This window comes from Arvicanthis niloticus, chromosome 29 (assembly GCF_011762505.2).
Source record: "Arvicanthis niloticus isolate mArvNil1 chromosome 29, mArvNil1.pat.X, whole genome shotgun sequence".
Taxonomy (NCBI): Eukaryota; Metazoa; Chordata; class Mammalia; order Rodentia; family Muridae; genus Arvicanthis; species Arvicanthis niloticus.
The window spans coordinates 2,413,945-2,438,983 of NC_133437.1; the positions used below are offsets into that span (position 1 = coordinate 2,413,945).

The 25,039-nt window shown below is 41.9% G+C and overlaps 1 protein-coding gene and 2 pseudogenes across 1 annotated transcript in view; all 3 read right to left on the reverse strand.

The window, feature by feature from the left end:
• The window catches only part of Rhobtb3 (Rho related BTB domain containing 3), a 48,705-nt gene extending 37,198 nt beyond the window's left edge, over positions 1–11,507 (reverse strand). The window contains exons 1-3 of the mRNA XM_076927011.1: positions 11,364–11,507; positions 11,040–11,265; positions 6,943–7,129 (exon numbers count right to left, since the gene is read on the reverse strand). Of these exons, the coding sequence (XP_076783126.1) occupies positions 6,943–7,129; positions 11,040–11,265; positions 11,364–11,365 (415 nt within the window). The 5' untranslated portion in view covers positions 11,366–11,507. The remainder of the gene's footprint in view (positions 1–6,942; positions 7,130–11,039; positions 11,266–11,363) is intronic.
• A 4,996-nt stretch (positions 11,508–16,503) lies between these two features.
• On the reverse strand, positions 16,504–17,449 carry LOC143440333 (thioredoxin domain-containing protein 17 pseudogene; annotated as a pseudogene).
• A 467-nt stretch (positions 17,450–17,916) lies between these two features.
• Positions 17,917–18,841, reverse strand: LOC143440332 (ribosome biogenesis protein NSA2 homolog pseudogene; annotated as a pseudogene).
• Between the last annotated feature and the right edge of the window lie 6,198 nt (positions 18,842–25,039).

Consider the following 25,039-nt stretch of genomic DNA (forward strand, 5'->3'; position numbering starts at 1 on the left):
CCAGAATGGCCTTGAACTTGCAGAGATCTACAGATCTCATGGTCACAGTAGCTCTGGGAATCAGAATTAGCACTGTCTTCACACCACCCCAAACACACAAACACACACACATACACACACATATACACACACACACACACATTTTACAGATATTATCATAAGATGTCTTCATTTTTTAAAAACAGTGAGGTCCTGTATTTGAATGGATAGCATCTCTTTCAGATGCATCAATGCATCAATAGCATCAAGAATAGAATGCTATTGTTGGTAAGTTTTAGAAATTCTCTTGATAAATTATAGCTCAGTAATATATAAAAGTTTCAGAGCTTAGCCGGGCAGTGGTGGTGCATGCCTTTAATCCCAGCACTTGGGAGGCAGAGGCAGGCGGATTTCTGAGTTTGAGGCCAGCCTGGTCTACAGAGTGAGTTCCAGGACAGCCAGGGCTATACAGAGAAACCCTGTCTCGAAAAAACCAAAAAAAAAAAAAAAAAGTTTCAGAGCTTGAAAGATAACTTGAAAGGCAAGATGCCCATGTAATGAAATGAAAAACTACGAATGCTTCCTAGAAACACTACAGATTTGTCCTTTAAAGATATTTCACTGTGTACTAAAACTCAAAAATTTGTGCTGGGGATGTGGCTCAGGGTGTGTGGCACACACCTGCAATCCCAGGAGTGGTGAGATGCAGTCAGGCGGATTATAAATTCAATGTCATTCTTGTTTATATAATGAGTTCAAGGTTAGTCTGGACTTCAGGAGACAATTATCTCAAAAGAGCAAAAATCCAAAAATTTATTCAGAGCCAAGTATGTAAAACTGCCACATTGCCAAGTTTGTTTTAAAAAAAAAATTATATGTAACAGGGTCAACCATGGTTGTAATCTCTGCTTTTCAGAAACTAAAATATGAGGGTAGCAAATTTGTGACATGCCTGAGCTACATAGCAAGCACTATCACACACACACACACACACACACACACACACACACACACACACACACACAAAGAAACAAAACTGCTTTGGTAAATAAGCTCTAACAAGATCTCCGAGAGAATTCCGTAGGAGACGTTTGGTGGGTGAAGCGGTGGTGGGGAGCAGTCAAGCCTGTGAGTCAGCAGGCAGGCTTAGCTCTGCAGTGAAATATGTGATCACAGCTTTAGTCAACTCATTTCACCATGGTAATGAAAATGACTTTGTTCATTTAGATTATAAACAATGTATTTACCCACTGACAAAATATTTATGAGTACCTACTACCAACAAAGATAGAACGATACAAAGCTGAAGGACTCATGACTAACTGAGCAGGGCAGATGTATTTGCAACATAGAGAATACCACAATAAAGGTATACAAAGTTACCGAACAGAGGAAGGACCTCCGTGGAGGGTGCACAGAAAGTAATGGTTCACAGGTAAGGATGAACCGGCTAAGCTGTGACAGAGGGGGCTGTACAGGCAAGGGGCACTGGCTGTAATCAGAATAGACAGTGTGGGGAGAGGTATGAGCCAGAACAAGAAACCCATTTTCACTCAAAACAATACCAAAAAACCCGTACTTTTATAAATTTTATTTATCTTTACATGTATTTCTGTGTGTATCCGCCACATGTGGGTGTGTACCTGTGGAACCTGGAAAAGGATGCTGACTTCCCTGGAGTTACAAGTACTTGTTTTGGGAGTCAAACTCAGGTTCCCTGGAAGAGTAGCAAGAGATCTTTACCACTGAGGCATGTCTCCAGTCCCACATTTCCACTTTTAAAGTCTCAAGATGTTGCTATCTCTCCTACCTGCTAAACCACACACATGACTAAATAAAGGAGAGCTGTTAAAGAAGACGAGGAACGGAGGGAGGAAGGAAGGGCAGGCGTTGGAAGAGAGGACTGAGTACACAGCAACATTAAAATTAAATGAGATGACATCAGCCCAGGCACAAGCAGCGCCTGGCAAACGATAGTAGACAGCTAGAGACTAAATAAAGCGGAGTGTGAAGCCAGAGTAGAGGTGGTTTTCACACACTGGAGCAACGTCCAGAGTGTTCCCAGCTCAAACATGGGAAGCAGGAAACAGCAGGGCCACAGGCAGCTGGCTGGCAGCTGGCCAAAGCACACTGGTGGAAGGAAACAGCTAGCCCCACTGACCCTGTGTGTACTCCCACGTCCACACCAGCCACAGACTGCAGCTGCCCAGAGAAAGAAGAAAGGAATCAATCCAGCCTGGAAAATGAAGTGCAACAGTAAATAAACAATAATTTCCCTACCATTTGAGAAACTGCTATATCTTGAAACAAAACTCACTGAACAGACTTACAATGCCTAAATGAAACCCACTTAAGGTTCAAAGAGAATAAATAACTATAATTAACTCAGTACTTTTAAGAAACTGTATTTTTAAGTATCTTTAAGTATCTAAACATGTCTTTAAGTAAGGAATAAGAAACTGTGAATGAACTATTTAGAGATTTTAGACACAAAAATGTTGAAATTAAAATTTTAAACAAGTGACAGAAAAAACCTTGTGTACAAGTCAGAGAGAAGAGGCCAAGAACAAAGCAACATAAAGACATGCTGTAATCAAAATGCTTGGTAGGCACAAGCAGGAAGACCACCAGTTCAAGGCCAGCCTGGGCTACAGGCTAGGATGCTAGCACAAAGAAAGAAAGGTGAGGGAGAGGGAAAAGCGATTCAGCAACAGAAAATAAGAACGCTATGAGTGTTGGGAGAGATCCAGAATTATCAATATCAGCCCACTGAAGGCCTGTAAAGAGGGGAAAAATGGTGGGGTGCTGGAAGCTGCAGCCAGAAGGTAAGAGACACTCAAAGAGGAAAGTGCCAGGTTCTTCAAGGAGTCCAGCGTGACTATTACCAAAAGTGGGAATTGTGTCCTACAATGAAGTAGTCAGAAGCCAGATCATGAAGGAGTTTAAGGAGTTTACAATACAAAGTTACTAACGTGGATACAAATGCTGGATAAGAAGAAAAGTATTAACATGAACCTCTGATTTAAAAACCAATTTCATGTCCAGCTTTACTACAAGAACCTGAACACAACGACACCCACCACGGTGTGCAGCCCAGAACCCAGCTGGTCATTTCTGATCACCATCCCCCACTAAAACGAACCTGATCTGCTAGAGCAATGTCGAAGCTTGTGATGACTTCCAGCGAGCGAGGAAGCACTGAAAACTGGCTGGAGCTAGCCCAGAAAGTCAACAGAGTAAACAGATCACAAAATACCGAACTGTAAAAACCAGTCCTGATAATCCATAGTAAACTTTAAAAAATTGAGGGGCAGAGAAAAGCAGAAGCTGCTTATAGAGGAAAGCCAAGCACAGAGTAAGAGAGAGGACAGATCACACTACTGCAGGTATGTGTTGTTCTGCAGCTTATATTAAAAAAATAGGCCAAAACTCTTGCAAAATGGCCATCTCATAAAGCCCCCACCAAAAAGAAAAAGACATTGGGGATCAATTGTGGATTAAAGACTAAAGAGAGGATAAATAAATGTAATATAGTGTTTACATCTTGAACTGGGGAAAAAACAGCTATAACTCACTACAGAAATAAGCAAGAAAATGTAAATGTAAATATTTTAAATAATAGTCTAGCAGATAAAAATATCTCACATTTCTTGAGTGATGGCCATATTATGCACAAGATGTAAATAATAGCTTTGTTCTTATATGATAACCACTGAAGGCATCAGGAGTGAAAGAAAATCCCATGTTTACAATGTAGTCTCAAATTATCTAGAAGACAAAAATGCATGTGTGCATGGTATATGCATGTGTGTGTGCAATGTGCAAGTGTGTGTCATAAATTCTGCAATTCAATGTTTTATTCTTGATAATTTTCTTAGGTTTGAAATTTGAAAACATAAACGTGAAAAATCAAGTTCCTAAAAAATTCAAAGCAGTGACCGTGCTCATATCTGACTTGTATTCTGACTGAATTTTTTCTGAGTTTACTTCAGAAAGAAGGAAGCAAAAGCAGGAGGTGAGACCCAGTCCACTATGGCGCTTATGCTTCAAGCTGGCTGTACTTTCTATGGAAATGCCTGCGAGAAAACTCAACAATGTATTCTCCCACACAGTTACATGCTGCTGTAAAATGGGCAAAATAATATATGTACCTGATTACAATCACTGTCTCTTTGGATTCTTTAAGGTCCTATTGCATGAGGCCACTCTGAAAGAGCCACCAGTGTTTTCTGGATGCTACTAAGTAAATTAACTTTAGGTTCAGAAAACCTCATAGCACCTCCTGAAATGAATAAGTGTATGGTAATTGTCTTGGTACAGGAGTGACTTTCTAGCCACACAGTGCAGACCTGCATCAGAAACCATGATCTGAGCTTAAAAATAGGAACAGAACATGAACTCAGGTGCCATGGGACAGGAAGATGTGGAGAGTGAAGAAATTAGAACAAACACTAATTATCACTCTCTTCTATCTACAGGAAATATCACAAAGTAATGCATATGAAGATATCATCAAAGAATTAACAACCCAAAAGACAAAAGAAAACAAAATTAAAAGAAGTGGTAAGCTGTTAAATAGAAGCCCATTTTAGGCTGTGTTAGACATTAGTGGCATTTAACAGTTTTTCATATTTGAAATTTGTTTTGTTCTTTGCATATTATAAATGAATATTTGTTTTTATATTTGTATATACCTGAATTTGTGGGTATTAAAAAACTATATAAATTTGAGGACCTCCAAATGCCTGCAGCTTACCTTCTTAGAAACCTTCCCCCACACCCCCCAAAAAGGCCACTTTGAGAGGTTAAATGAGGGCCTGAAGAAATGGCTCAGCAGCTCAGAGCAGTCAGTGCCCCTGCAGAGGGCCCATGTTTGGTTTCTAGCACCCACCCTGGGCAGCTCACAACCACCAGTGACTGCAGAGTGAGGGGATCTAATACCCTCTTCTGGCCTCAGAGATGACTGCATGAACATAAATGGGTGGGCATTAATTCATGCAGGCATACACATACATACATTTTTTGAAAACGACACAAAAAATGGAAAAGATTAAATAACAAAGAATTGAAACCCAGTAGGGAGGGTTACAACAATGAAGTGAGTTTGAGATTGACTTAGTATACAAAATCAAACAAGTTTCTCAACTTATTAGACATGGGTCTTGTGAGAGAAAAATGAGTTTAGCAGGATGTATTTTAGGTGTACAGAGAGGCAGAAGGAATTCAGTAGGCAGAGGGTCATATCCGTGGGGGATACAGGTGAGGGGACAGGCTACGGCCAAATCAGCGGAATGAAGATATCATGTGTACGTAAATGTGTACAGGGAAAGCCAGGGACACAACGTGAAAGTTCATGATCAAGGAAGAGAGCAAGAAATGAAGCTCTGAAGAACCTCTCCCTCCGTGTTGCTGGTGCAGAGGAGAGGGGAGGGGCTAGAAGAACCAGGAAGCAGCAGGAAGAGCTTGAAGAATTTCAAAGAGAGAATTGTTACTAAAGTAAAGTAGTTAATGCTCACTCTGGAGAGTTTAATGGGAATCCAACAGCTGAAGGTGAAGCTCCACTAAGTGCGGAAGGGGAAGCTGCCTCAAGAATTAAGGATAACTCTTTCAAGAATCATGAAAAGGAAAGAAAAAAAAAAATTGGAGAAGTCCTGAGAATTCGAGGTCAAGGGCAGGTCAAGCTTGTTTTCTCTGTAAGTTCAAGGGTGAAACATACCTGGCCTCTGGTCCAGCAAGCTACTGGAAGGAACAACCCAAGTATCAAGAGGACAGTGTAGACTTACTTTATGGCACACTTATACAACGGTGTAATATACTGCAATTAAAAGAAGACGCAATATGTACACACTCCTACTGTGCAACTCTGTGTGATGTTCAGGAACAGGCAAGACCATCAGAAGCCAGAGGGCAACAGCACCCTGCAGAGGGTGTTATGCTAAGGGTTAGCAAACTGTAGGTTCCTAACTGTGCTTAGTTTTATGTCAACTTGATACCAGCTAGAGTCATTTTGGAAGTGGAAACCTCAATTGAGAGAATGCTCCACCAGACTGGCCTGTGGGCAAGCCTGTGGTACATCTTGGCTGATGTAGGAGGACCCAGCTCCTTGTGGGTGATACCTCCCCAGGGTTGGTGGTCCTGGTTCTATAAGAAGGGGGAGCCAATACGCAGCACTCTTCCATAGCGTCTGCTTTACTTCCTTCCTTGGTTTCTGCCCTGCTTGAGTCCCGTCCTGATTTCACTCAGTGATGGAATTACCTGCGACAGGCCCCAACTTCCTTTTGTCACGGTGTTTTGTTACAGCAGTAGAAACCTAGCTAAGACATTTTGCTATACCATGATTTTAAAAGTTTTTTTAAACAAAGAATTAAAATCAAAATTTAAAGACCATTTTACTAAGGAAATACCACTGAGTAAAACTTAGAAAATACAACCAAATCAAAATGAGTCCGAAGTTGACCTTGAGATATCTGATGGTCATGTGCACAGGTCTGGGACAGCCTGAGTCACAGGAACCTTCCAAGCATGTGGTAATTAGACAGCCCTTTCCTCAGACAGAGCTGTGAGCGTGTTCCGCTCACTCCCAGTTATCTGTCTACCCATCCTGCTCACATGCACACATCTCTTCATGGGGAATCTAGCCTTGCCCATCAAATGAACCTTAGATAGTCAACAAGATATTACTAAGGCTCAAAGCCAGCCTAATAATACATTTCATATGCCAAAAGAACACAATTACTGATGTACAGTAGGATAGCAACTTCAGGAAAGATGCGTGTGGAGAGCACAGTGGAAGTTTGTGAGTCTCTGGGCTGATATCTAAAGAACAATGAGATGACAGCTGCCATCTGAACCCACAGTCGTTAACATCTTAAAACAGGACTGTATTAATCATTAATCAACTCTGCTTTGTAAACACGGTGTTTGCATGCTCATTACAAAAAAAAAAAAAAAATACATACTTACCATTTTGTCTCATACCAACAGCCGCAATGATTACTGGAACTGAGTTTGATGCTCTTTTAATCACTGGAATATAATTATCCTTTACTTCATGGAATGAAAACTTGTCATTTACATTGTATTTGATCACAATGATGTCGGCACCCCCAATTAGGTTTCGAGAGGTGTACCAATCACTGTCAAAAATGTCCTAAACAAAAATGCAAACGTCAACATTTAGTTTGTTTATCTTCAAATCAATCCCCAAACTCACTGTCAGATCAGCTATAATTACAACCTATTAGTGTTACATGTTCCATGTATGTTAGTTTTTAGAAGTTATGAAAATGTTTTTAAATGACATGGTGGTTTGATTAAGGATGGCCTGTAGACTTCAATGCTTGGTTCCCTGTTGGAGGCACTGTTAGGAGGTGAGCAAACTGTTGGGCTGTGAATGTTTACACTTTGATATGTGAGTCCAAAACAGGGTTAAGAGTGTTCAGTCAGCCAGCCAACCAAGATCTACATGACAGAGCTTCTAGCCTATGATGTAAGTGCCTGTGAAGTTCTTGTCCCATCTCCATCTGTAACCTCCTTAGCAAGCCTATTGAGAATGAGAGTTGCAAAGCAGAATTTTTAAATAGGAATGTGTTATCAACAATAGAACAGATAAAGCATATTTTTATCTTTAAAAGAATATGAGGAGCCGGGCAGTGGTGGCGCACGCCTTTAATCCTAGCACTTGGGAGGCAGAGGCAGGAGGATTTCTGAGTTCGAGGCCAGCCTGGTCTACAGAGTGAGTTCCAGGACAGCCAGGGCTACACAGAGAAACTCTGTCTCAAAAAACAAACAAACAAACAAACAAACAAAAACAAACAAAACAACAACAACAAAAAGAATATGAGGAGCACAAAAGAACGGAAACAGGAAGGTCACTGTCAAAACAGAGAACAGAGTAAAGTTCAGGACACAGTATTAGCGTACCAGGGGCAAAGGGCAAAGGGCAGGGGGATAAGTGAGCACACCCCTAACTCCCAAGTCAACAAAGCACAAGATCCATCAGTCCCACGCATATCCGTAAATATTCAGATTCAGAATATGCAAGTGTAAGGAAGCTGAAGGGTAACAGTAGTAACAGAAGAAAAAGTCAGAGACCTGGAATTCAAAACAACTACAAACTGGGCCAGGACCCAGCAGCCACTAAACACCAGAGAACAAGGCAGAAATCAGATTTTACATTCCAATAGTTTGGAATCCCAGAGCTACTGGAGAATTATATGTGGAAAAGAGACATTTAACAGAAACCATGGGGTAAAGGGGCTAAAGGATTAGTAATTTACTCTGTGGTCTTGAGGCTAAAACAACCATAAACACTTAGTTGTAATACAATCTAGAGCTTCAAGCCCTGCACAAGAAAATATGAATAAACCTCATGATTCATTCATTCATTCATTCATTCATTCATTCATTCATTTCTCAGTTATTTGAGACAGTCAAATGTAGCCCAGGCTGGCCCAAACTCATAATTGTCCTTCCTCTGCCTCCCAAGTGCTAGGATTATAGGCATGAGCCAGGATGTCCAGCTAACCTCATTGCTTTAGAACATATTTTTTACAAAGAGGGAAAAAAAATCTAGGAATATGAAATTAAATAAGAATATGACTGCAAAAGAGAGAGATAGGAGAATCTAAGCTATGAACTTCATCTAATGAATCTGAAGCAGATTTATTTAAAAAGTGTCAAGATAGATGGCAAGCAGCCAGAGTAGGGCTAGCCAGGTACAGAAAGTAACTCAGAAAGGGAAGCTCTCCCAGATCCATCCCACACTGTGGCAGCAGTAACACCTTCCTTTTAGGCTCACAGAAAAAATGTTCCACTGGTTTCTAGAAATGTATGTGTTCCACCTTTTGTAAATCAGTTCCAAGATTTCACTGAGTTGTTACACAACAAACTTGGGGGCCACACTGGAAGAGTCAAATTCATTTAAAAAAAAAAAAAAAACAAAAAACTGAGTTCCTACAGGGATACAAGAACTTCATCCTGTTTGATTAGTGTGTGCAGGTCTTACACTGGCGTAGACCTTGCCTGACGTGAGAAAGTCTCCATGCTTACTGTAAGCAGTATAGAACTGCACTAAAGCTGTAATGTGCACTTTATTACAGCAGTTTTCACTTTTGGGGCACCTAGAGCCTCCACACTTGGGACTTTACCCTGCAGCACAGCTCCAGGATGGATAGGGAAAACAAGCCTGAGACAGGTTGAAGGATTTACCTAAAGCCACAGACAGTGGGAGTGTGCAGTCTGAAAGCTGCTTCTTTTGTTGTCCATAGAGCTGTTTGATATTCTGACTCAGTATGAATGCCAATCCCAGCTGACAGGCATCACCAACCTTCATAGTTTTGGCAGAATTTACTTATATTCAAGAGGAAGACCCAGCAGCTCAGAGTGAATAACTGCCTATGTAATTTTCTGTGCTTGAGGACTCATTCTAACTGGGAAGTTGTACCTGTGACAAATGTGCCGTCACAGACTGTGAGCACACACAATCGGAATTCCCTTAATAAACCATAACAGTCAGGGTCTGACAAGAGTCAAGACCAAAAAGCTTATTTCATCCATTTTGAAGATTTTTTTTTATCTCTTTTATTTTTATAAAAATGGGTGGCTCTTTGCTAAATTAACACAGGCAGAAAAGGGTTAATTCTCAAATTAAAAACGAAGAAAAGCAATCCTAACATCCTAATTCATCTTATTTTATTCTTTCTATATTTACCTCATCAATCCACTAAACATTTATTCAACAGTATCCTGAACAAGTAATACTTTTAGGCTATAAGATCTTTCATAATAAAAGGGCTCAAAGTAACTGTGCCTTCACAGACAGCAGCCTGTAAGTCCTCCCTCGTGGCTTCTTTTGATACTGTCATCACTGTCATACCTGAAGGCTCAGTAGCACCTTTTTAAATTTATTTCAGCACATTAATATGAGTTTCCATATTGGAAAGTGTTTTCTTTCCATAATAGGAAAATATGCTCAAGAAAAATGTCCCTGTACTTTCTACACATTTCTGTTCAAAAGTATGCTAGTTCTCCTTAGGTCTGTTAGTTTTTTAAAACTGCCTTTTTAATTTAAGAATCTCACATATACATATTTTTAAGTTTAATGTTTAAACTTTATATATATATGTATATATATATATATACATATATATATAATATGTATATATATGTATGTATATATAGTAATCTTTAGCTGAGAAATATATAACAATAATATCAGCAAGGAATCACAGATTTAAAATGAAATAAAACACTTGAAACATAGTGCTACTGTGTTATGAAGATATTTGTAAATCAGGGAGCTGTCTCCTTTGTCCTTTTATCAAACACTCGAGAGTCAAGCTGCTCAAGAGGCATGTTAAGATTTCTTTTATTGAATATGTCTTTGTATTGAATATGAATTTTGTATTGAATATGTTTATTATCATAAACATAAAGATTTTCTTAAAAGTTCTAAATAATGTTAGTGGTATTTCTGATTTATTAACCACTAAAACAAAAGGCTGATTATGAGCATTAGCATTACTAAAAACTAATTTTTCTCAGAGGTTAATAATCTACAAATAAGCCATTTAAAATTAGTTCTCAAACCCCATCCTTTCTCCCTTTTCCCTACTATTTCTGACCTGTCCCAGTCAAGAGTATTTTTGCGTATGTTGAGCTGAAAGGGCAGTATTTATAGAACCCATCTCCCTATCCTCCACAGGGTGGACATGAAAACATGACTCTTGGCCAGTGAAACTTCGTGACCCTGTCCCTTGGGGTTGGCACATTAAACTGTCAGCTGTCCACTAAAGGACAAGTCTTGAAACACAGTAACTGCTCTACATTGCCCTGGGGCTTTTTACCTTACAGACCTGATTGGGCTGTCCCACCACCTCCAAATTGAAACAAAGGACGAGATGTGCCAAAAATGTAAACACACACACACACACACACACACACACACACACACACACACACCCTCTCTCGAGGCAATCAGGAAAATAGGAATCGAGGGGAGGAAGGGTCCAAAAAGCAAACTCCTTTGGCCTGGGCACCGCGCAGCCTCTGCGCCTTACCCAGACGGGACAGTCGTGCACCACCAGCTTGACGTTCCCGAACGCACTGGCCTGGTACTCGGTGAACACCGGGCGCGCGACCGTGCTGGCCGCGTTCAGCAACAAGCTACTCTCGTCCCCTGACACCAGCGGGCTTCTCCCCAGGTACGTGCGGATGAGCCCCGACGGCCGATTGTCCTGGTGGAACGTGTCGCCCTCGTTCCCCAGCGCCACGATGTGGATGGACCTGCGGGGCCGAGAGGGGCGCGGTGAGCGGGTGGGCACAGCCAGGGCGCGTGGCACGTCCCGGACCCGGACCCTGGCAGGACGACGACGCGGACGTACATGATCGCGGCTGGCAGGGCGGCGAGGAGAGGGCGGCGGGCGGCCTGGCGGGGGCCGGGGCGACGCTCTCACTGCAGTCAGCTCATCCCCGGCCGCGGGCCCTCGAGCGCTTACACCGCAGCGCTGCCGACGCAGAGCGGAGCGGGCCCGGAGTGAGTGGCCGGCCGGGCGCGGGCAGCGCTGCGGATCCCTGGTCGCTGCGCCTCCGCCCCGGCTCCGCCTCCGCTCGGCGAGGACCGGGGCCCGCACGTGTCGTCTCGAGAGTCCGGCGCGCGGGGGAGCTGGCTGCCCGCCGAGGACCCCCCGAGCCCGGGCGGCGGCCGCGGGACACAAAGGAGCGGTGGGCGCGGGGACGACGCCGGAGCCCGGGAGCTGCTCGCTGCCAATCCGCCTGCAGCAAGTTTGCTCAACTCGGAAGGCTGAAACCCGAGCCGGGAGCGGGGGAGGGGCGGCCTGGCCCCCGCCGGGGACCGGAGGACAGCCCAGCTAGGAGGCAGCCCCCTGCCGACCCGCGGTCAGTTGCCCACGCCGGCCATCACTGAAAGTGTGTTAATCCGTTTGTCATTTGGCAACATGCGATTTGGCTGTTTTTTAAAAAAAATCGTACTTGTGAAGAATTTAAAAAGGCAACATTCATGCAGCTGCAGAAAAGGTTCTTTGTTCACGCACCAATTAATTTGCGGGTGTCGCTTTGGAAAGGTCATTTACTATTGCAAGCTATACTTGGCATACTTTAACCAAGATTGCGGAATTTGAAGCGTTGGTATTTTTAATGTGATTTTTAAAAAAGAAAAAGAAAAAGAAAGTTGTAGCAGTTTACTTGGATTTTTTTCAGTTCGGATTCCAGTTACATTATTTAATAATAGCTCACTGAAAAATAAGGATCATGTTAATGTAAGGATATTTTAGATTCTTTCTTGATGACACACAGAAGTAAAGCTTGTGAAGGCCCCAGACTGCTAATACTAGGACAGGCCAAAGGTTACTCTGGGACTCTTCCATAAACATTAAAATTTTCACAAGCACCTCACACAGTGTTAAAAAAGTTCTTGTTTATCCCTTTGGTTATTTGCTCTGCTTTGAAACTGTGATTTTTTTTTTCTTTTTAAACTGGACTTGGTTTGAGAAATAGATGTTTAAAAGGTCCTGGGAAGACTGAGGTAAGCAAGACGCTGGGGGATGGCCCAGCTGTTTATTAGGAACCAGTATTGCCCAGCTGAGACAGTATTAGCTTCTTGACCATAGATAGGGCAGGGCAGGACAGGGGACATTCTCTATGTAGTTTACTTAGTGCTTTTTGTTCTTTGAGATGGGTCTTCCCTTCTCAGCCTCCGGAACAGATGTAATTAGAGTCATTTATCACTAATTCACTAGTGATCACTAGAAGGTCACTAGTAAAGACAAAACAAAAACAAAACAACCCAGTCTACATAGTGAGTGCCAGGACAGCCAGAGTTACATAGTGGGACCCAGTTTCAAATAAATAAATAAATAAATAAATAAATAAATAAATAAATAAATAAATATTTTTCCTTTGTGCCCAAGTACAGTGGAAGTAACCATCCTGAAAGATTCAAATGTGCAGAGTCACAGTTCCTCTTGGGTCAAAAGAAAGTATATGGTCTCATTATTCCATGGACCTACCATAAATAGATAAAAAACACAGCTTACATAAATATCATGAACTTTTTATTGAGATGTTTTCTTTTGTATTGCCCAGGCTGGTCTAGAACCCTAGGACTAAGCAATCTTCCTATATCAAAGATGATTGATAAGTTACGAGTTGGCTTTCGTAAATGAAGGTAAATTCATCATATCTTATACCATGGATGACCCTTAAGGATGTGGTGCTATGTGAAATAAGCCAACATGGAAGGATAAGTATTACATCATTCAACTTCTGAGTTACCTAAAGTAGCCAACCTATAGCCAACCTATAGCCAACCTATAGCCAGGAAGTAGGACAGGGTATCAGGTGCTGAAGCAGGGAAGGCATGTTATTTTGGGGTACAGAGTTTCAGTTTTGGCAGATCAAAAAGCTATAGAAATCAATTGTACAGCAATGTGCACATAGCTCATGTGGCTTGAACCAATCACAAATCACTACAATACAAAGAGCATAAGAACATACAAGAAAGACACCAGATGGAACTGGCAGAGCAGAAAGAGAGAGAGAGAGAGCATCCTTCTCCTCCTCCAGTTTTGAGTGTTTTAATCTGGCCAGGTAGTCGTGGAAGATTGTAGGATACACTATACTTTTGAGAAGCTAAGTCTGTCAGTGCCCACTAGATTCACAACAGTACATATTCTCTGCATGCCATAAGCTATGTGTTCACTAGCTGGCAGAGGTGCGTACAGAGGGCAAGGATTGAAGTCCAGTGAGTGTCTAGTTCTGTGCTGCATAACATGAGGGAGAAGTTCACCAGAGGACGTGAACAGTATCTTGGGTCCTAAGAGATGAGTAAATGTTTGCTAGGTTTGGAAGAAGAAGAAGCTGGACAGTACGGAAGGTTAGGAAGGACTGCTTACTCTCGCACTCGTACGTAAAGGTATGGAGACATGCACACGGCTTGTCTGTCCCAAGGAAAAGCAAGAAATGAAGCAAAGGTAGACTTCTGTATCTAGGTTGGTAGAAAACAGTGGTGAGGTCAGGTGAGGCAACACTCTGGTTGAGCCCCCATCTCAAAGTACGAGTCCTGGCAAGGCTGAAACATTCTAAAGAGATACTTGAACCTTTACTTTGGCTCAGCATTTCTCCCGGGAATCTATCTCACTGGGAGGGGGAAAAGGGTAAAGCCTAGTGTCAGGAATGTGTCACCAGGAAGAGATTTCACACGTTCAGACAACTTGTGAGCCAGGCTTTCAGTAGACACTGAAATGACACAGTGGTGACAGGCTGGAAGCCATACTTTGACCAGGACTGTTTAGTGATGCACGCTTTTTGCCTTCTGTTAAACCCTAACATCACCCTGAAGGTGGACTCAGGGAGTCAGTGGAACTCTTTACTAATTTTCCTAGGGTCATCACAGAGAATCAATCTCTGTTCTCTGCTTTGCAGTGCTTCCTTTCTGTTTACTTGACCTACTAGAGACTGGTTCTGGGTCTATAGTGTCAGGGCTACCAAGCACCAGGCTCTGTCCCTAAGAACTCTGGTAACATCCTTCTCAATGGGTCATGGTCATGCTCACCAAACCCATTTTCATTTCCAAGATGAATAATTGAATCTTCTAAACTGTTTGGATATAGGTTTGACCATGTGATTCCTTCTCACCAATGGCATGTAATCCTTCTGATCAGTAAAGAAAAGGTATGCCTCTATAAAGGGGTGGGGGGAATACCTCCCCTAGACACCGTGGGCTATCAAATAAAAGCCCCAGTGTCAGCTATAGGTTACCTCTTTTTGAGTTGTTTGTCAGTGGGGTACCATAGATCTTGCCATAGACAAGACTCATAGGCTATTGTCATTACTCTCACTCTCCAACGCTCGCTAAGACCCTATTTGTGAAGACACTGTACACTTGAGACAAGGGACATGACCCAGAAGTTTCATTCCTACAGAGTAGCTTTCTTGTTGCTAGAAGGTTATATATACACTACTGGGAGAAAAAAAAAAGGTCAATAGTCATACCCTCATGTGGTCCCAGGGAGCTATAGACATGACTGGCCTGGCAAAATATGTTCTCTGACAAAATAGTGGCAGAAATGTTTTGAGAGTAACCAACTACATTCTGACTAATTGAAAGTCCTCTGTACAAGATGGAACTCATTCCTGGTACTATTCACAAGGCCAAAAGCCGGTGGTTAACTAGATCCTTGGTCCTAAAGCAGAACATAGTACTGTCTTTCTACTAAATGGACATAGTAACAAAATGCCCCTTAGTTCTGATCTTTATCCCAGTATTTCCATCAACCCTCATCCAAGAAGCTTCCTTTCCACCCCACCCCCACCCCCACCCCCTTTGGTTTTTCAAGACAGGGTTTCTCTGTGTAGCCCTGGCTGTCCTAAAACTCACTCTGTAGACCAGGCTGGCCTCGAACTCAGAAATCCGCCTGCCTCTGCCTCCCAAGTGCTGGGATTAAAGGCATGCGCCACCACCGCCTGGCTCTTTTTTTTTTTTTTCTCCAAGAGATGATAGCGCAGAGACTCAAAACAGGTCAGCATACAGAGACTAAGAGACTGTAGAATGCTCATCTTTAAATGGGACATCAGAATCACACTGCTTTACCCCAAATTCAGGGATCATCATAGAAGAGGAGTTAGAACGATGGTAAGAATCAGAGGAAGTAGATGTCAGTAGCAAACCGTATTTGCTCGAGGTGACAGCAGGACAGTTACACCCGTGAACTCATATAGTTAGTACCGGATGCACAAGAATAACCGAGGGAAAATCCCAACATAGATGGGAGGGGGCTCATGAAGCAGCACCCCTGTCTGAGGAGCTATTGGCAATTGATGGCTGCTAAAGGAGAGTCAGTTTTATTCAGGGATGTTGGCCCTGGGAGGCTGCCCATGTTCCAGCAGATAGTCCCACAGCACCACATACGGTAAGTGAGAGGGCGGTGAGAGGAACATGAAGTTGGGAAGGGAGAGGAGAGTCACGGAAACAAAAAGGGAATAGATTTGATCCAAACATTATTATATATCTATGAACATTAAGTAGGATACTTTAAAATACAAAATAATGAAAACTCACCTTTAAAACACACACACACGTATACACATATGCATGAATAAGAAAAATATTTAAGAAAAGGTATGCCTTCTGCACTTTCTTTTATCCTTCCATCTGCCAACCTTGAAGCCGTGTTTGAAGACCTTGGCACTTGCAGCAGAGCCTCTCCACAGCATGCATTGCACTGTGATATGCGTGAGGAATAGACCTTTCTTGAGTTTAGCCAGACATTTTGAGGTCAATTGTTACAGTAGTTACTGTTATTTGTCATGACTAATAGAATGACACAGATAGTCTCTTCCCTGATAACGTTTTTTTGTATTTTAATGCTTTATTGTTTAGTCATACACTGATTTTAACAACATCATTTACCCATCAATTCAAAGCAATTATGTGGCTTCTTTTAAACGAACCAGGCGATCAATACAAAATTGCAATCATCAGGCTTTTTTGTTTTGGTTTGGTTTTTCCAGACAGGGTTTTGCTGTTTAGCCCTGGCTGTCCTGGAACTCAATTTGTGGAATAGGCTGGCCTCAAACTCAAACAAATCCAGCTGCCTCTGCCTCCCGGGTGCTGGGACTAAAGGCTTGTGCCACCACAGTCCAGCAAGGTCATCCAATCTTAATCTTCAGAGAAGATCATCTCCACGAGGTTGGCTTGATGGCACTCCGACTCCATAAGTTTTTGAGTTGTTCTATATTTAAGTAGTATAGGCACTATGGTTATTTTCAGGTTTTGTCTGAAGTCATTATTTGGGTCTTTCCAGTAAGGTTTGTCTCCTACTTGGTTGGCAGTAGATGAACACACAGTCTTCAGTAACATGCTTCAGCCCCTCTCGAATGACTGGCTCAGCTTCCACACAGTCCGGACACCAGCTCCTCCATTTAGTACCCTTAGAACCACTGACGTAGGTGAAATGGTCTTGCCCTCATTCTCCTTCACTGCCTTGTTGAACTCAAAGCCCAACACAATCACCTCCTCGAAGGTGGCCATGAGTCCAACAGTCCAGAGATGAGCGTGGGAGGTGCCCTAGGGTCCCTCCACCTCGGTTTCCTGACATCTTAAAGATATTCTTTGTAATTATATTAAGATTACATTTTAGTTATTTCTCTTTTACTTAAAATTTTCATTTATTCTACCTATTTTTAGTTTTTTTTCTGTGTTATGAAAGTAGATTTATAAAAAAATAAACAATTTAAAGCAATATGGTGATTACAGATTAATATCATATACACTCTTAAGAACATGGATTAAGTTACAACCCCAAATCACGACCTTCAATTTAAATTAGCTGCCACATCTCAAGTCACTGGTACATGGTCAAGAATTATCTAAGCCAATCTCAATAAGTGCACTCCCTAGTTTTAGAATATAGCAAATTATAGCAAATGGTGGGAGGACACTTGAGTTCACTGAGAGTACCACATGAAGCATTAATTACAAGTGACGACCTGAAATTTTTTCATCCAATTTACCTTCTCTCAGACTTCTAATGTAATATTTTATGAATTTAAACACTACCATGTGTTTAAAATGTTCCACGTTTCAGGATTAATGGCATCAAGATAGGAAATACTTGACCTTTACAGGAACTTTCAGCTACACTGATAGCTTTTCAAGTAATGAACCTCTATTGCTGCATATACTAGTATGCTTTTGTATACTTGCTACTCAGTCACTACATTTTATTAACATGTAAGTCATTAGGCCCCCAGACTGAAGACCAACTGTAAAATAGGGCAGTGTTTTATTTTCCTTTACACCTTAATAAATACTTCTTGATGACTGCACATGGGGTAAGGCTGCATGGTCGTCCAGAAAGGTCACAGTGATGGTGTTTTCCTGACAGTATGTAGTCTTCCGTAGTGCGTGGAATGACTTGGATGATGTCACTGTCAAACCAGCAAGACTGCATTTATGCACCCATCGTTTTCAGGATTGTTAGTAACTTGGGCATACTTTCCCCAAATAACCTTGCCTCCTTGTGTCACAAGGCCCAACTCGCTCACATTCACTCCAATAACTGTACCTTTGGTGATCACACCCAGGGTTGTATATAATGGGGATGACGGATTCTTTTTCACACCGAGTATAGGCAGGCAAAAAAGTCGCTTTCAGCTCAGGGTGTGTGACATGGGCTTTTTTGAAACGTAGACCCATTGGCCTAATGAACCTTTCATATTTAGGTGGTTTTCTTGTAAAACCATCACCAACAAAGCAGACTTTAGTAACCATTCTCTTCCATGCCTTCTTTTTTCTTTTTCCTGTTCGAATAACTTTCAATACTTCTGTTTCTCCTTGGCCACGAACTTTGGGTAGAGGGACCTCCCATTTTCCCGCCTTTTCTTTTCTTTTCTGCTTAATCATGTTGGAAAGTACTTTTGCTCTCGACTGCCCCTCTCTGTCCAGCAGATAGGCAGGCACTGCTCCCTGTGGAGTCTTCTCGTCATCCTTCTGCTTGGTGTTTCTCTTTTCATGCATCTTAATAGTCTTTTTCATTTGTATTTTCTCCGCATGGCGCTGTTTATGGTAGAGCTTAGCCTTCAGGCCAATCATTTTTTTTGCCTTCTTTGAGCGTTCATGGGCCTCCCAACCTTCTTTCTTTCTCTTTTTCTCATGGTAGTCCAAACGATATCCATATCGTTTGCGGTGCAATTCAATATATTCATTTTGTGGCATGATGACAGCCGCGGAGCAGCCGTCCGCGACCTCCCGTGTTCCAAAAACCTCTTAACTTCTGGGTGTCACTGGCCCACGAGCCTGGTTCGCTCAAGCCGGAACGGGAAAGGCCTATTTTTAGTTTTTTATTAGAAACTTTTAAAAGTATGACATTTACAAGGATGAATTGAAACAAATTGTAACCAATTGGATCATCATGTATTCCCCCCCCCCCCCCGTGTACAAAGAGACAGGCACACACACACACACACACACACACACACACACACAGAGAGAGAGAGAGAGAGAGAGAGAGAGAGAGAGAGAGAACAAATGTCATAAAATTTTTAAAAAGCCTTATAACTAATAAGATCTGAAAAAAATTTACCAGAGCAAATGTTCTTAAAGAACACTGTTTTAAGTATGAATTTATACCCACTTAAACAATTATAGTCATTCATTCATTGGGGGAAGGGGAGCAGGACCCACACATCCCACACGTGGAAGTCAGAGAACAGCTGTCAGGGGTTAATTCTTTCTCTCCATCATGCAAGTCCTGGGAGGTCAAACTCAGTCCATGAGGCTTGGCAGCAAGCATTTACCCACTGAGCCATCCTCATGTCTCAAAATCCACTTTTGCTGACATTAACTTTATCCTAAGTATGTATTACAATTAATAATGATATTCTGAATTGCTCATATTGAACTAATTGTTTAAAAAACTAATTTCCAAACATAAAGGCAAGATCCAAGACTGGTTCTAGAATATATAAATGCCAGACTAAACTTGGATGATAGTCTCTGGTTAAAAAATGCTAAACAAGGCCCATGAGAGCTTCCTGAAAAAATGAATGTCAGAAACCAACATACCACTGGGGAAATAGCTTTCTTCTTGCCAAGATAAAACTCTCTGAAATAATACATTGAATACAGATGGGGGAGGGGAACAACCCTGCATTCTTTTGTCAGCAAAGATCGTCAGAATGTGCACAGAAAGTTTTGCTAAACACAGAGTCACAAGTATTAGAACACAGTGCAGGAAGTCGCAGGCTAAGCTGAAACCTTATGTTTTTAGTATTTTCCACTTTGTATTGTTTGGTAGGTTCTGTTGCACTGTAGCATTCACTAGATTGTGTTTCAATAAGACACAGTTTGTGTGTGTGTGTGTGTGTGTTCTCTTAAAAGAAATCTCTAGTAAAAGCAGTATATTTTCCTTTATGTTCTTCAACAATGATTTTTCAAAAATAAAAGCTAAGTTTTATTCCACATTTCTGTAAGTATAAACATTGATGGATTCATGGGTTTTTTGTTTGTTTGTTTGTTTATTTGTTTTGTGAAATAGGCCTTACTCTGTAGCCTAGTCTGGCCTCAGACTCATAACAGTCCTCTTGCCTCCACATCCTGAGCCACCATACCTGACCTCATAGGCAATTATTCTGGCAAAGCAGCTTAAGTCAGGACATGCAACAGATAGGATGTTACCCGTTTGGTTACTTTTGTGAAAAAACAAACAAACAAACAATTTGGGAATCAATCTACCTCAAGATCCATGTATACAATCTGTGAGCATATCCCCAAAGGATGACCTATCCTACCGAAAAAAACACTTCCTCAGCCATGTTCATATATGCTGTATTCCTAACAGTCAGAAACTGGAGACAACATAGATGTCCCTAAACAGAAGGCTGGATAAGCAAAATGTGGCACATTTACACAATGGAGTATTACTGAATTGTTAAAATTAAAAAAAAAAGACATCATGAAATTTGCAGGCAGATGGATGGAACTAGGAAACATTATCTTGAGTTACATGTGAAAATTAGCCATTAAATAAATGATAATGAACACATAATCCATAGAACCAGAGAGTTAAATACAGAGGAAGGGACTGAGGTGGTGGAGGAGGACACATGGATCTCCATGGGAGGAGTAAATAGAATACATTGTATGGGTGGACTGAAAGCAGATAGAGACAGGAACAGGAGTATCGGGGACAGAGGGAGGGGAGATAGGGTTGAAGGAGGGAATATGGGGAGAGACAGCTGGAATTGATGAGAGATACTGAGTCTTCACTGGCCATCTCTTGTCACCAAATGAGGCTTCCAGTAGCAAGACTGGGTTGCATTCAATTCAGGTGTTGGTCAAGGGCAGCTCATGAAAATTCTCAAACAATCCAAGCTGTTGCTGAGGCAATGGGTTGCTCTCTGCAAACTGAGAGTGAGCCCCATTGCCAAGGACAATATGCACACGAGTCATTGGACATGGAGAAGTTGAGCTGGTGCCTGTATGGAGCCCTCGCTCACTCCTAAGCTCTAGTCTTACTGGTGTGGGAAGATACTGTGCAGGCTGCCAAAGGAGAAACATACACAGCAGCCCAGGCACAAAACCTTTCACCTACAATCTGTCCTTTCTTTGAGATAAGCTAGAGCAACAGTGGCACAAAGCCATGGGAGTAACCAATCAATATCTCTGATTTTACTTAAGGACCACTCCATGAGATGGAGCCAATACCCAACACCACGTGGTTGACCAAGAACCAGAGACTAGGTAGCCCAGAGATCTAGAGTAAAACTAAACACTTTTGATATATATATCAATAAAATGACTCCAAATAATATTCTGCTATACTTTTAGATCTATGTCTTATTCAGTCATCACCAAAGAGGCTTCCTTCTGCAGCAGGTAGGAACAGATGCATGTGGAGACTCACAACTAGACATCACACACAGACACACATTATACATATACATATACAGAGAGGGGGGAGAGAGGGAGAGGGAGGATTAAAGTCCTTGGAACAACAGTTCTCATTGGGATGTCTCAATCAAATCTCTCCCCTCAGAGCTCAGGGAACTGGCAGGAGAGAAGGCAGAAAGAGTGTAAGGACCAGAGGGGATGGAGGACACCAGAACAAGGCCCTCTGAATCAACTAAGCAAGGCTCATATGAACTCACAAAGAATGAGGCAGCAAGCACAGGGCCTACACGACTCTGCAGCAGGCCCTCTGTGTATGTTCTATAGCTATTATGTTAGCATGTATATGGCACTTCTGACTGAGATGAGTGGGTCTCTTGCTCTCATGCCTGCTTTTAGAGCTCTTTTCTTTCTGTTGGGTTGCCTTGTCTAGCCTCCATGTGGTTGTTCTTGCTTTATCTTGTTATATCCTGTTTTATCATGTTTGTTATCTCTTAGAAGCCATTTTTTTTCTAATGAAAGACAGAAAGGAAGTGGTTATGAAGTGGGGAGGAGGGATAGGGAAGGAACTGGGAGGAGTAGAGGGAGGGGTAGCTGTTATCAGGATATACTATATGAGAGAAGAATCTATTTTCAATAGAAGGAAAAAATGAAAAATAATCTTTTTCATTGTGAAACACTACATAGATACAAGAAAAGTGTAGGATTTAAGACATAATTTAAAAATTAAACATCTAAAAGCTTTTCGGTCAAAAGAAGAGCATAATCAGGGTTTATCCTGGGCTGCATATTCAAACACACACTTACATGCACACAAACATACAAGCACATACACACAAATGTGCATACACACACACATAAGCACACAAACATACAAGCACATACACACAAATGTGTACACACATACACTGACACACACAAGCACACAAACATAGAAGCACATACACACAAATGTGCACACACACAAGCACACAAACATACAAGCACATACACACAAAAGTGCACACACACAAGCACACAAACATACAAGCACATACACACAAATGTGCACACACACACAAGCACACAAACATACAAGCACATACACACAAATGTGCATACACATACACTGGCACACAAACATATAAGCACATACACACAAATGTGCATACACACACAAGCACACAAACATACAAGCACATACACACAAATGTGTACACACATACACTGACACACACAAGCACACAAACATAGAAGCACATACACACAAATGTGCATACACACACAAGCACACAAACATACAAGCACATACACACAAATGTGCACACACACACAAGCACACAAACATACAAGCACATACACACAAACGTGCATACACATACACTGGCACACAAACATATAAGCACATACACACAAATGTGCATACACACACAAGCACACAAACATACAAGCACACACACACAAATGTACGCGCGCGCACACACACACACACACAATGCCTCCCTCCTTCAAAGTGACTGAGAGAATAAAGAGCTTGAAGTTGTAGTGATTGCTTACTTTCCCTTATCCTCCTGCGTAGTTTGGCTGCCTTCCTTTTGGCTCTTCAGAGACCTATGTGTGCTCACTGTGCACACACTCCTCCTTTGCTCCTTGAGCTCGGCCACGCTGCCTGCACCGAGCTTTACCCTCCCATTGCTCATGAGCAGCAGCTGAGGTATTTGCGACCAGTCACCTCTGTGGGTGCAGGGGGATGTGTAGGTCACTCCTAACTTTCACCTGCTCTAAGAAAACTTGTCAGGACTATTTTTTTCTCTAAATACATATTTGTGAGTCTGGTAAATCACACAGGCTGTGTAAGTCCAGCTTGGGTAGGTAGTACCCAGCTGATTTCAAACACAACTTTTATACCCTCCCTAGAGCATGAGGCATAAAAATTCTCCCCTGATTCTTTACTTAAATATATATAAGTATATACTTTAAATATTCTTAAGTATATACTGAAATTATATATTGTACACTTGGAACTAAGTTGTGAGCTTTACAAATAATGACTTATTTAATTTTCACAACCCCTGGAGTAGGATCTATTACTGTCTAATTTTCAGGAAAAAAAAAATATTAGGGCACGGAGAAGTTAAATAACTCACCCAAGCAGTGCGTGAAGGAGCTGAGATTCCAACTCGGGTGATGGGCACAGAGCCTGGGGCCTTACCTGCAATGCTAACTGAGTGTCTGGGACACTTTTCTTCACTACTGAACATTGTTTTTCTTTATTTTTATCTTATGTAGATGGGTGCTTTGCCCATGTGTATGTTTGTGCACCGTTTGCCTGCCTGGTGTTCATAGAGACTAGAAGAGGATGTGAATCTCTTGGAATGAATTTACAGACACTTGTGAGCCACCATGTCAGTGCTGGCAGTTGAACTTGGCTTCTCTGGAAGAGTAGCCAGTGTTCTTAACTGACGAGTTATCTCTCTAGGCCCACTTCTCTTCATTTAAAAATTGTTTGTGATTGATAACAGCACAGGTACTCCATAAAAATCTCATCCCTTATAGCATTTTTCTAACTCCCTTAAACATTTCCAGATGGGATTGCAGTGGACATTCATTGAAGAAATGTCTGTTTGAGAAATGCTTGGGCTGGAGAGATGGCTCAGCCGTTAAAGGCTAGGCTCACAACCAAAAATATAAGAGAAATGCTACACTGCATTCCAGAGGGGTGGCTAGGCTAGTAAATGAGCTTGCCAGTAAGCCTAATGTTCAATTCCTAGGACCCCAGCAAGGGCAGGAGGGAGCCACCCGCCCCCCCCAAGCTGTCCTCTGCTTCCACATGGGCATGAGGCATGTGTCCCCGCAGCAAATACATTAGCACAATACAAAGGAAAGTGTCTGGTCCCTTCTGATTAGTCTGCTGGAACACGTGAGCAATGTCAGGAAAGATGGAGATGTCAACCAAAAGTAGGTGGTGAGAAGGAAACGGAAACAGCTAAAGCAGCAGCTCCTCACGGGAAGCGCACATCTCGGAAAGCTGTTCTCAGAGCACCTTTGGCATTATCGTGTCACAGCGTAAACCAAGAACTAAAAACCACCCAGACATAGTCAGTTGTTCTTTTCTGTAAGGCTTTATTAAGAGTTACATTTTAAAGGGACATGTTCTGTGTGTGTGTATACACATTTGTCTACTTCTATTTCTGAGACAGGGTCTCATATACTTCAGGCTGGCCTCAAACTCACTACATAGCTGAGGATGACTTTGAACTCCCCACTCTCCTCCACCTCCCAAATGCTAAGATTATAGGTATGTACCACCCACCATATCCAGCTTACATAGTACTGGGGATCAAACCCAGGGTTTTATATGCGCTAATTAACCACACTAGCACTTAGGCTACAGCCACATCTCTGTATTAATATGCTTTATTCAAAATATCATTTACAATTATCTCATCTATTTAATCTTTTCTCTTTCAACATATTTTGTTGTATTTATAATGTCCTAACAGTAATGTATGCATGTTTAAAATTCCATTCTTGTAGAATGTTCAGCCAAAACCCTTGGAACCTACTAGCTCATATTCTAGAGGAAATCGCAGAGGGACACACAATGAAACTACTTCCTCCTGGAAGCTGAACAGAGGACTGGGGCTGGCTATTCACATGAAAAAAAGCTGA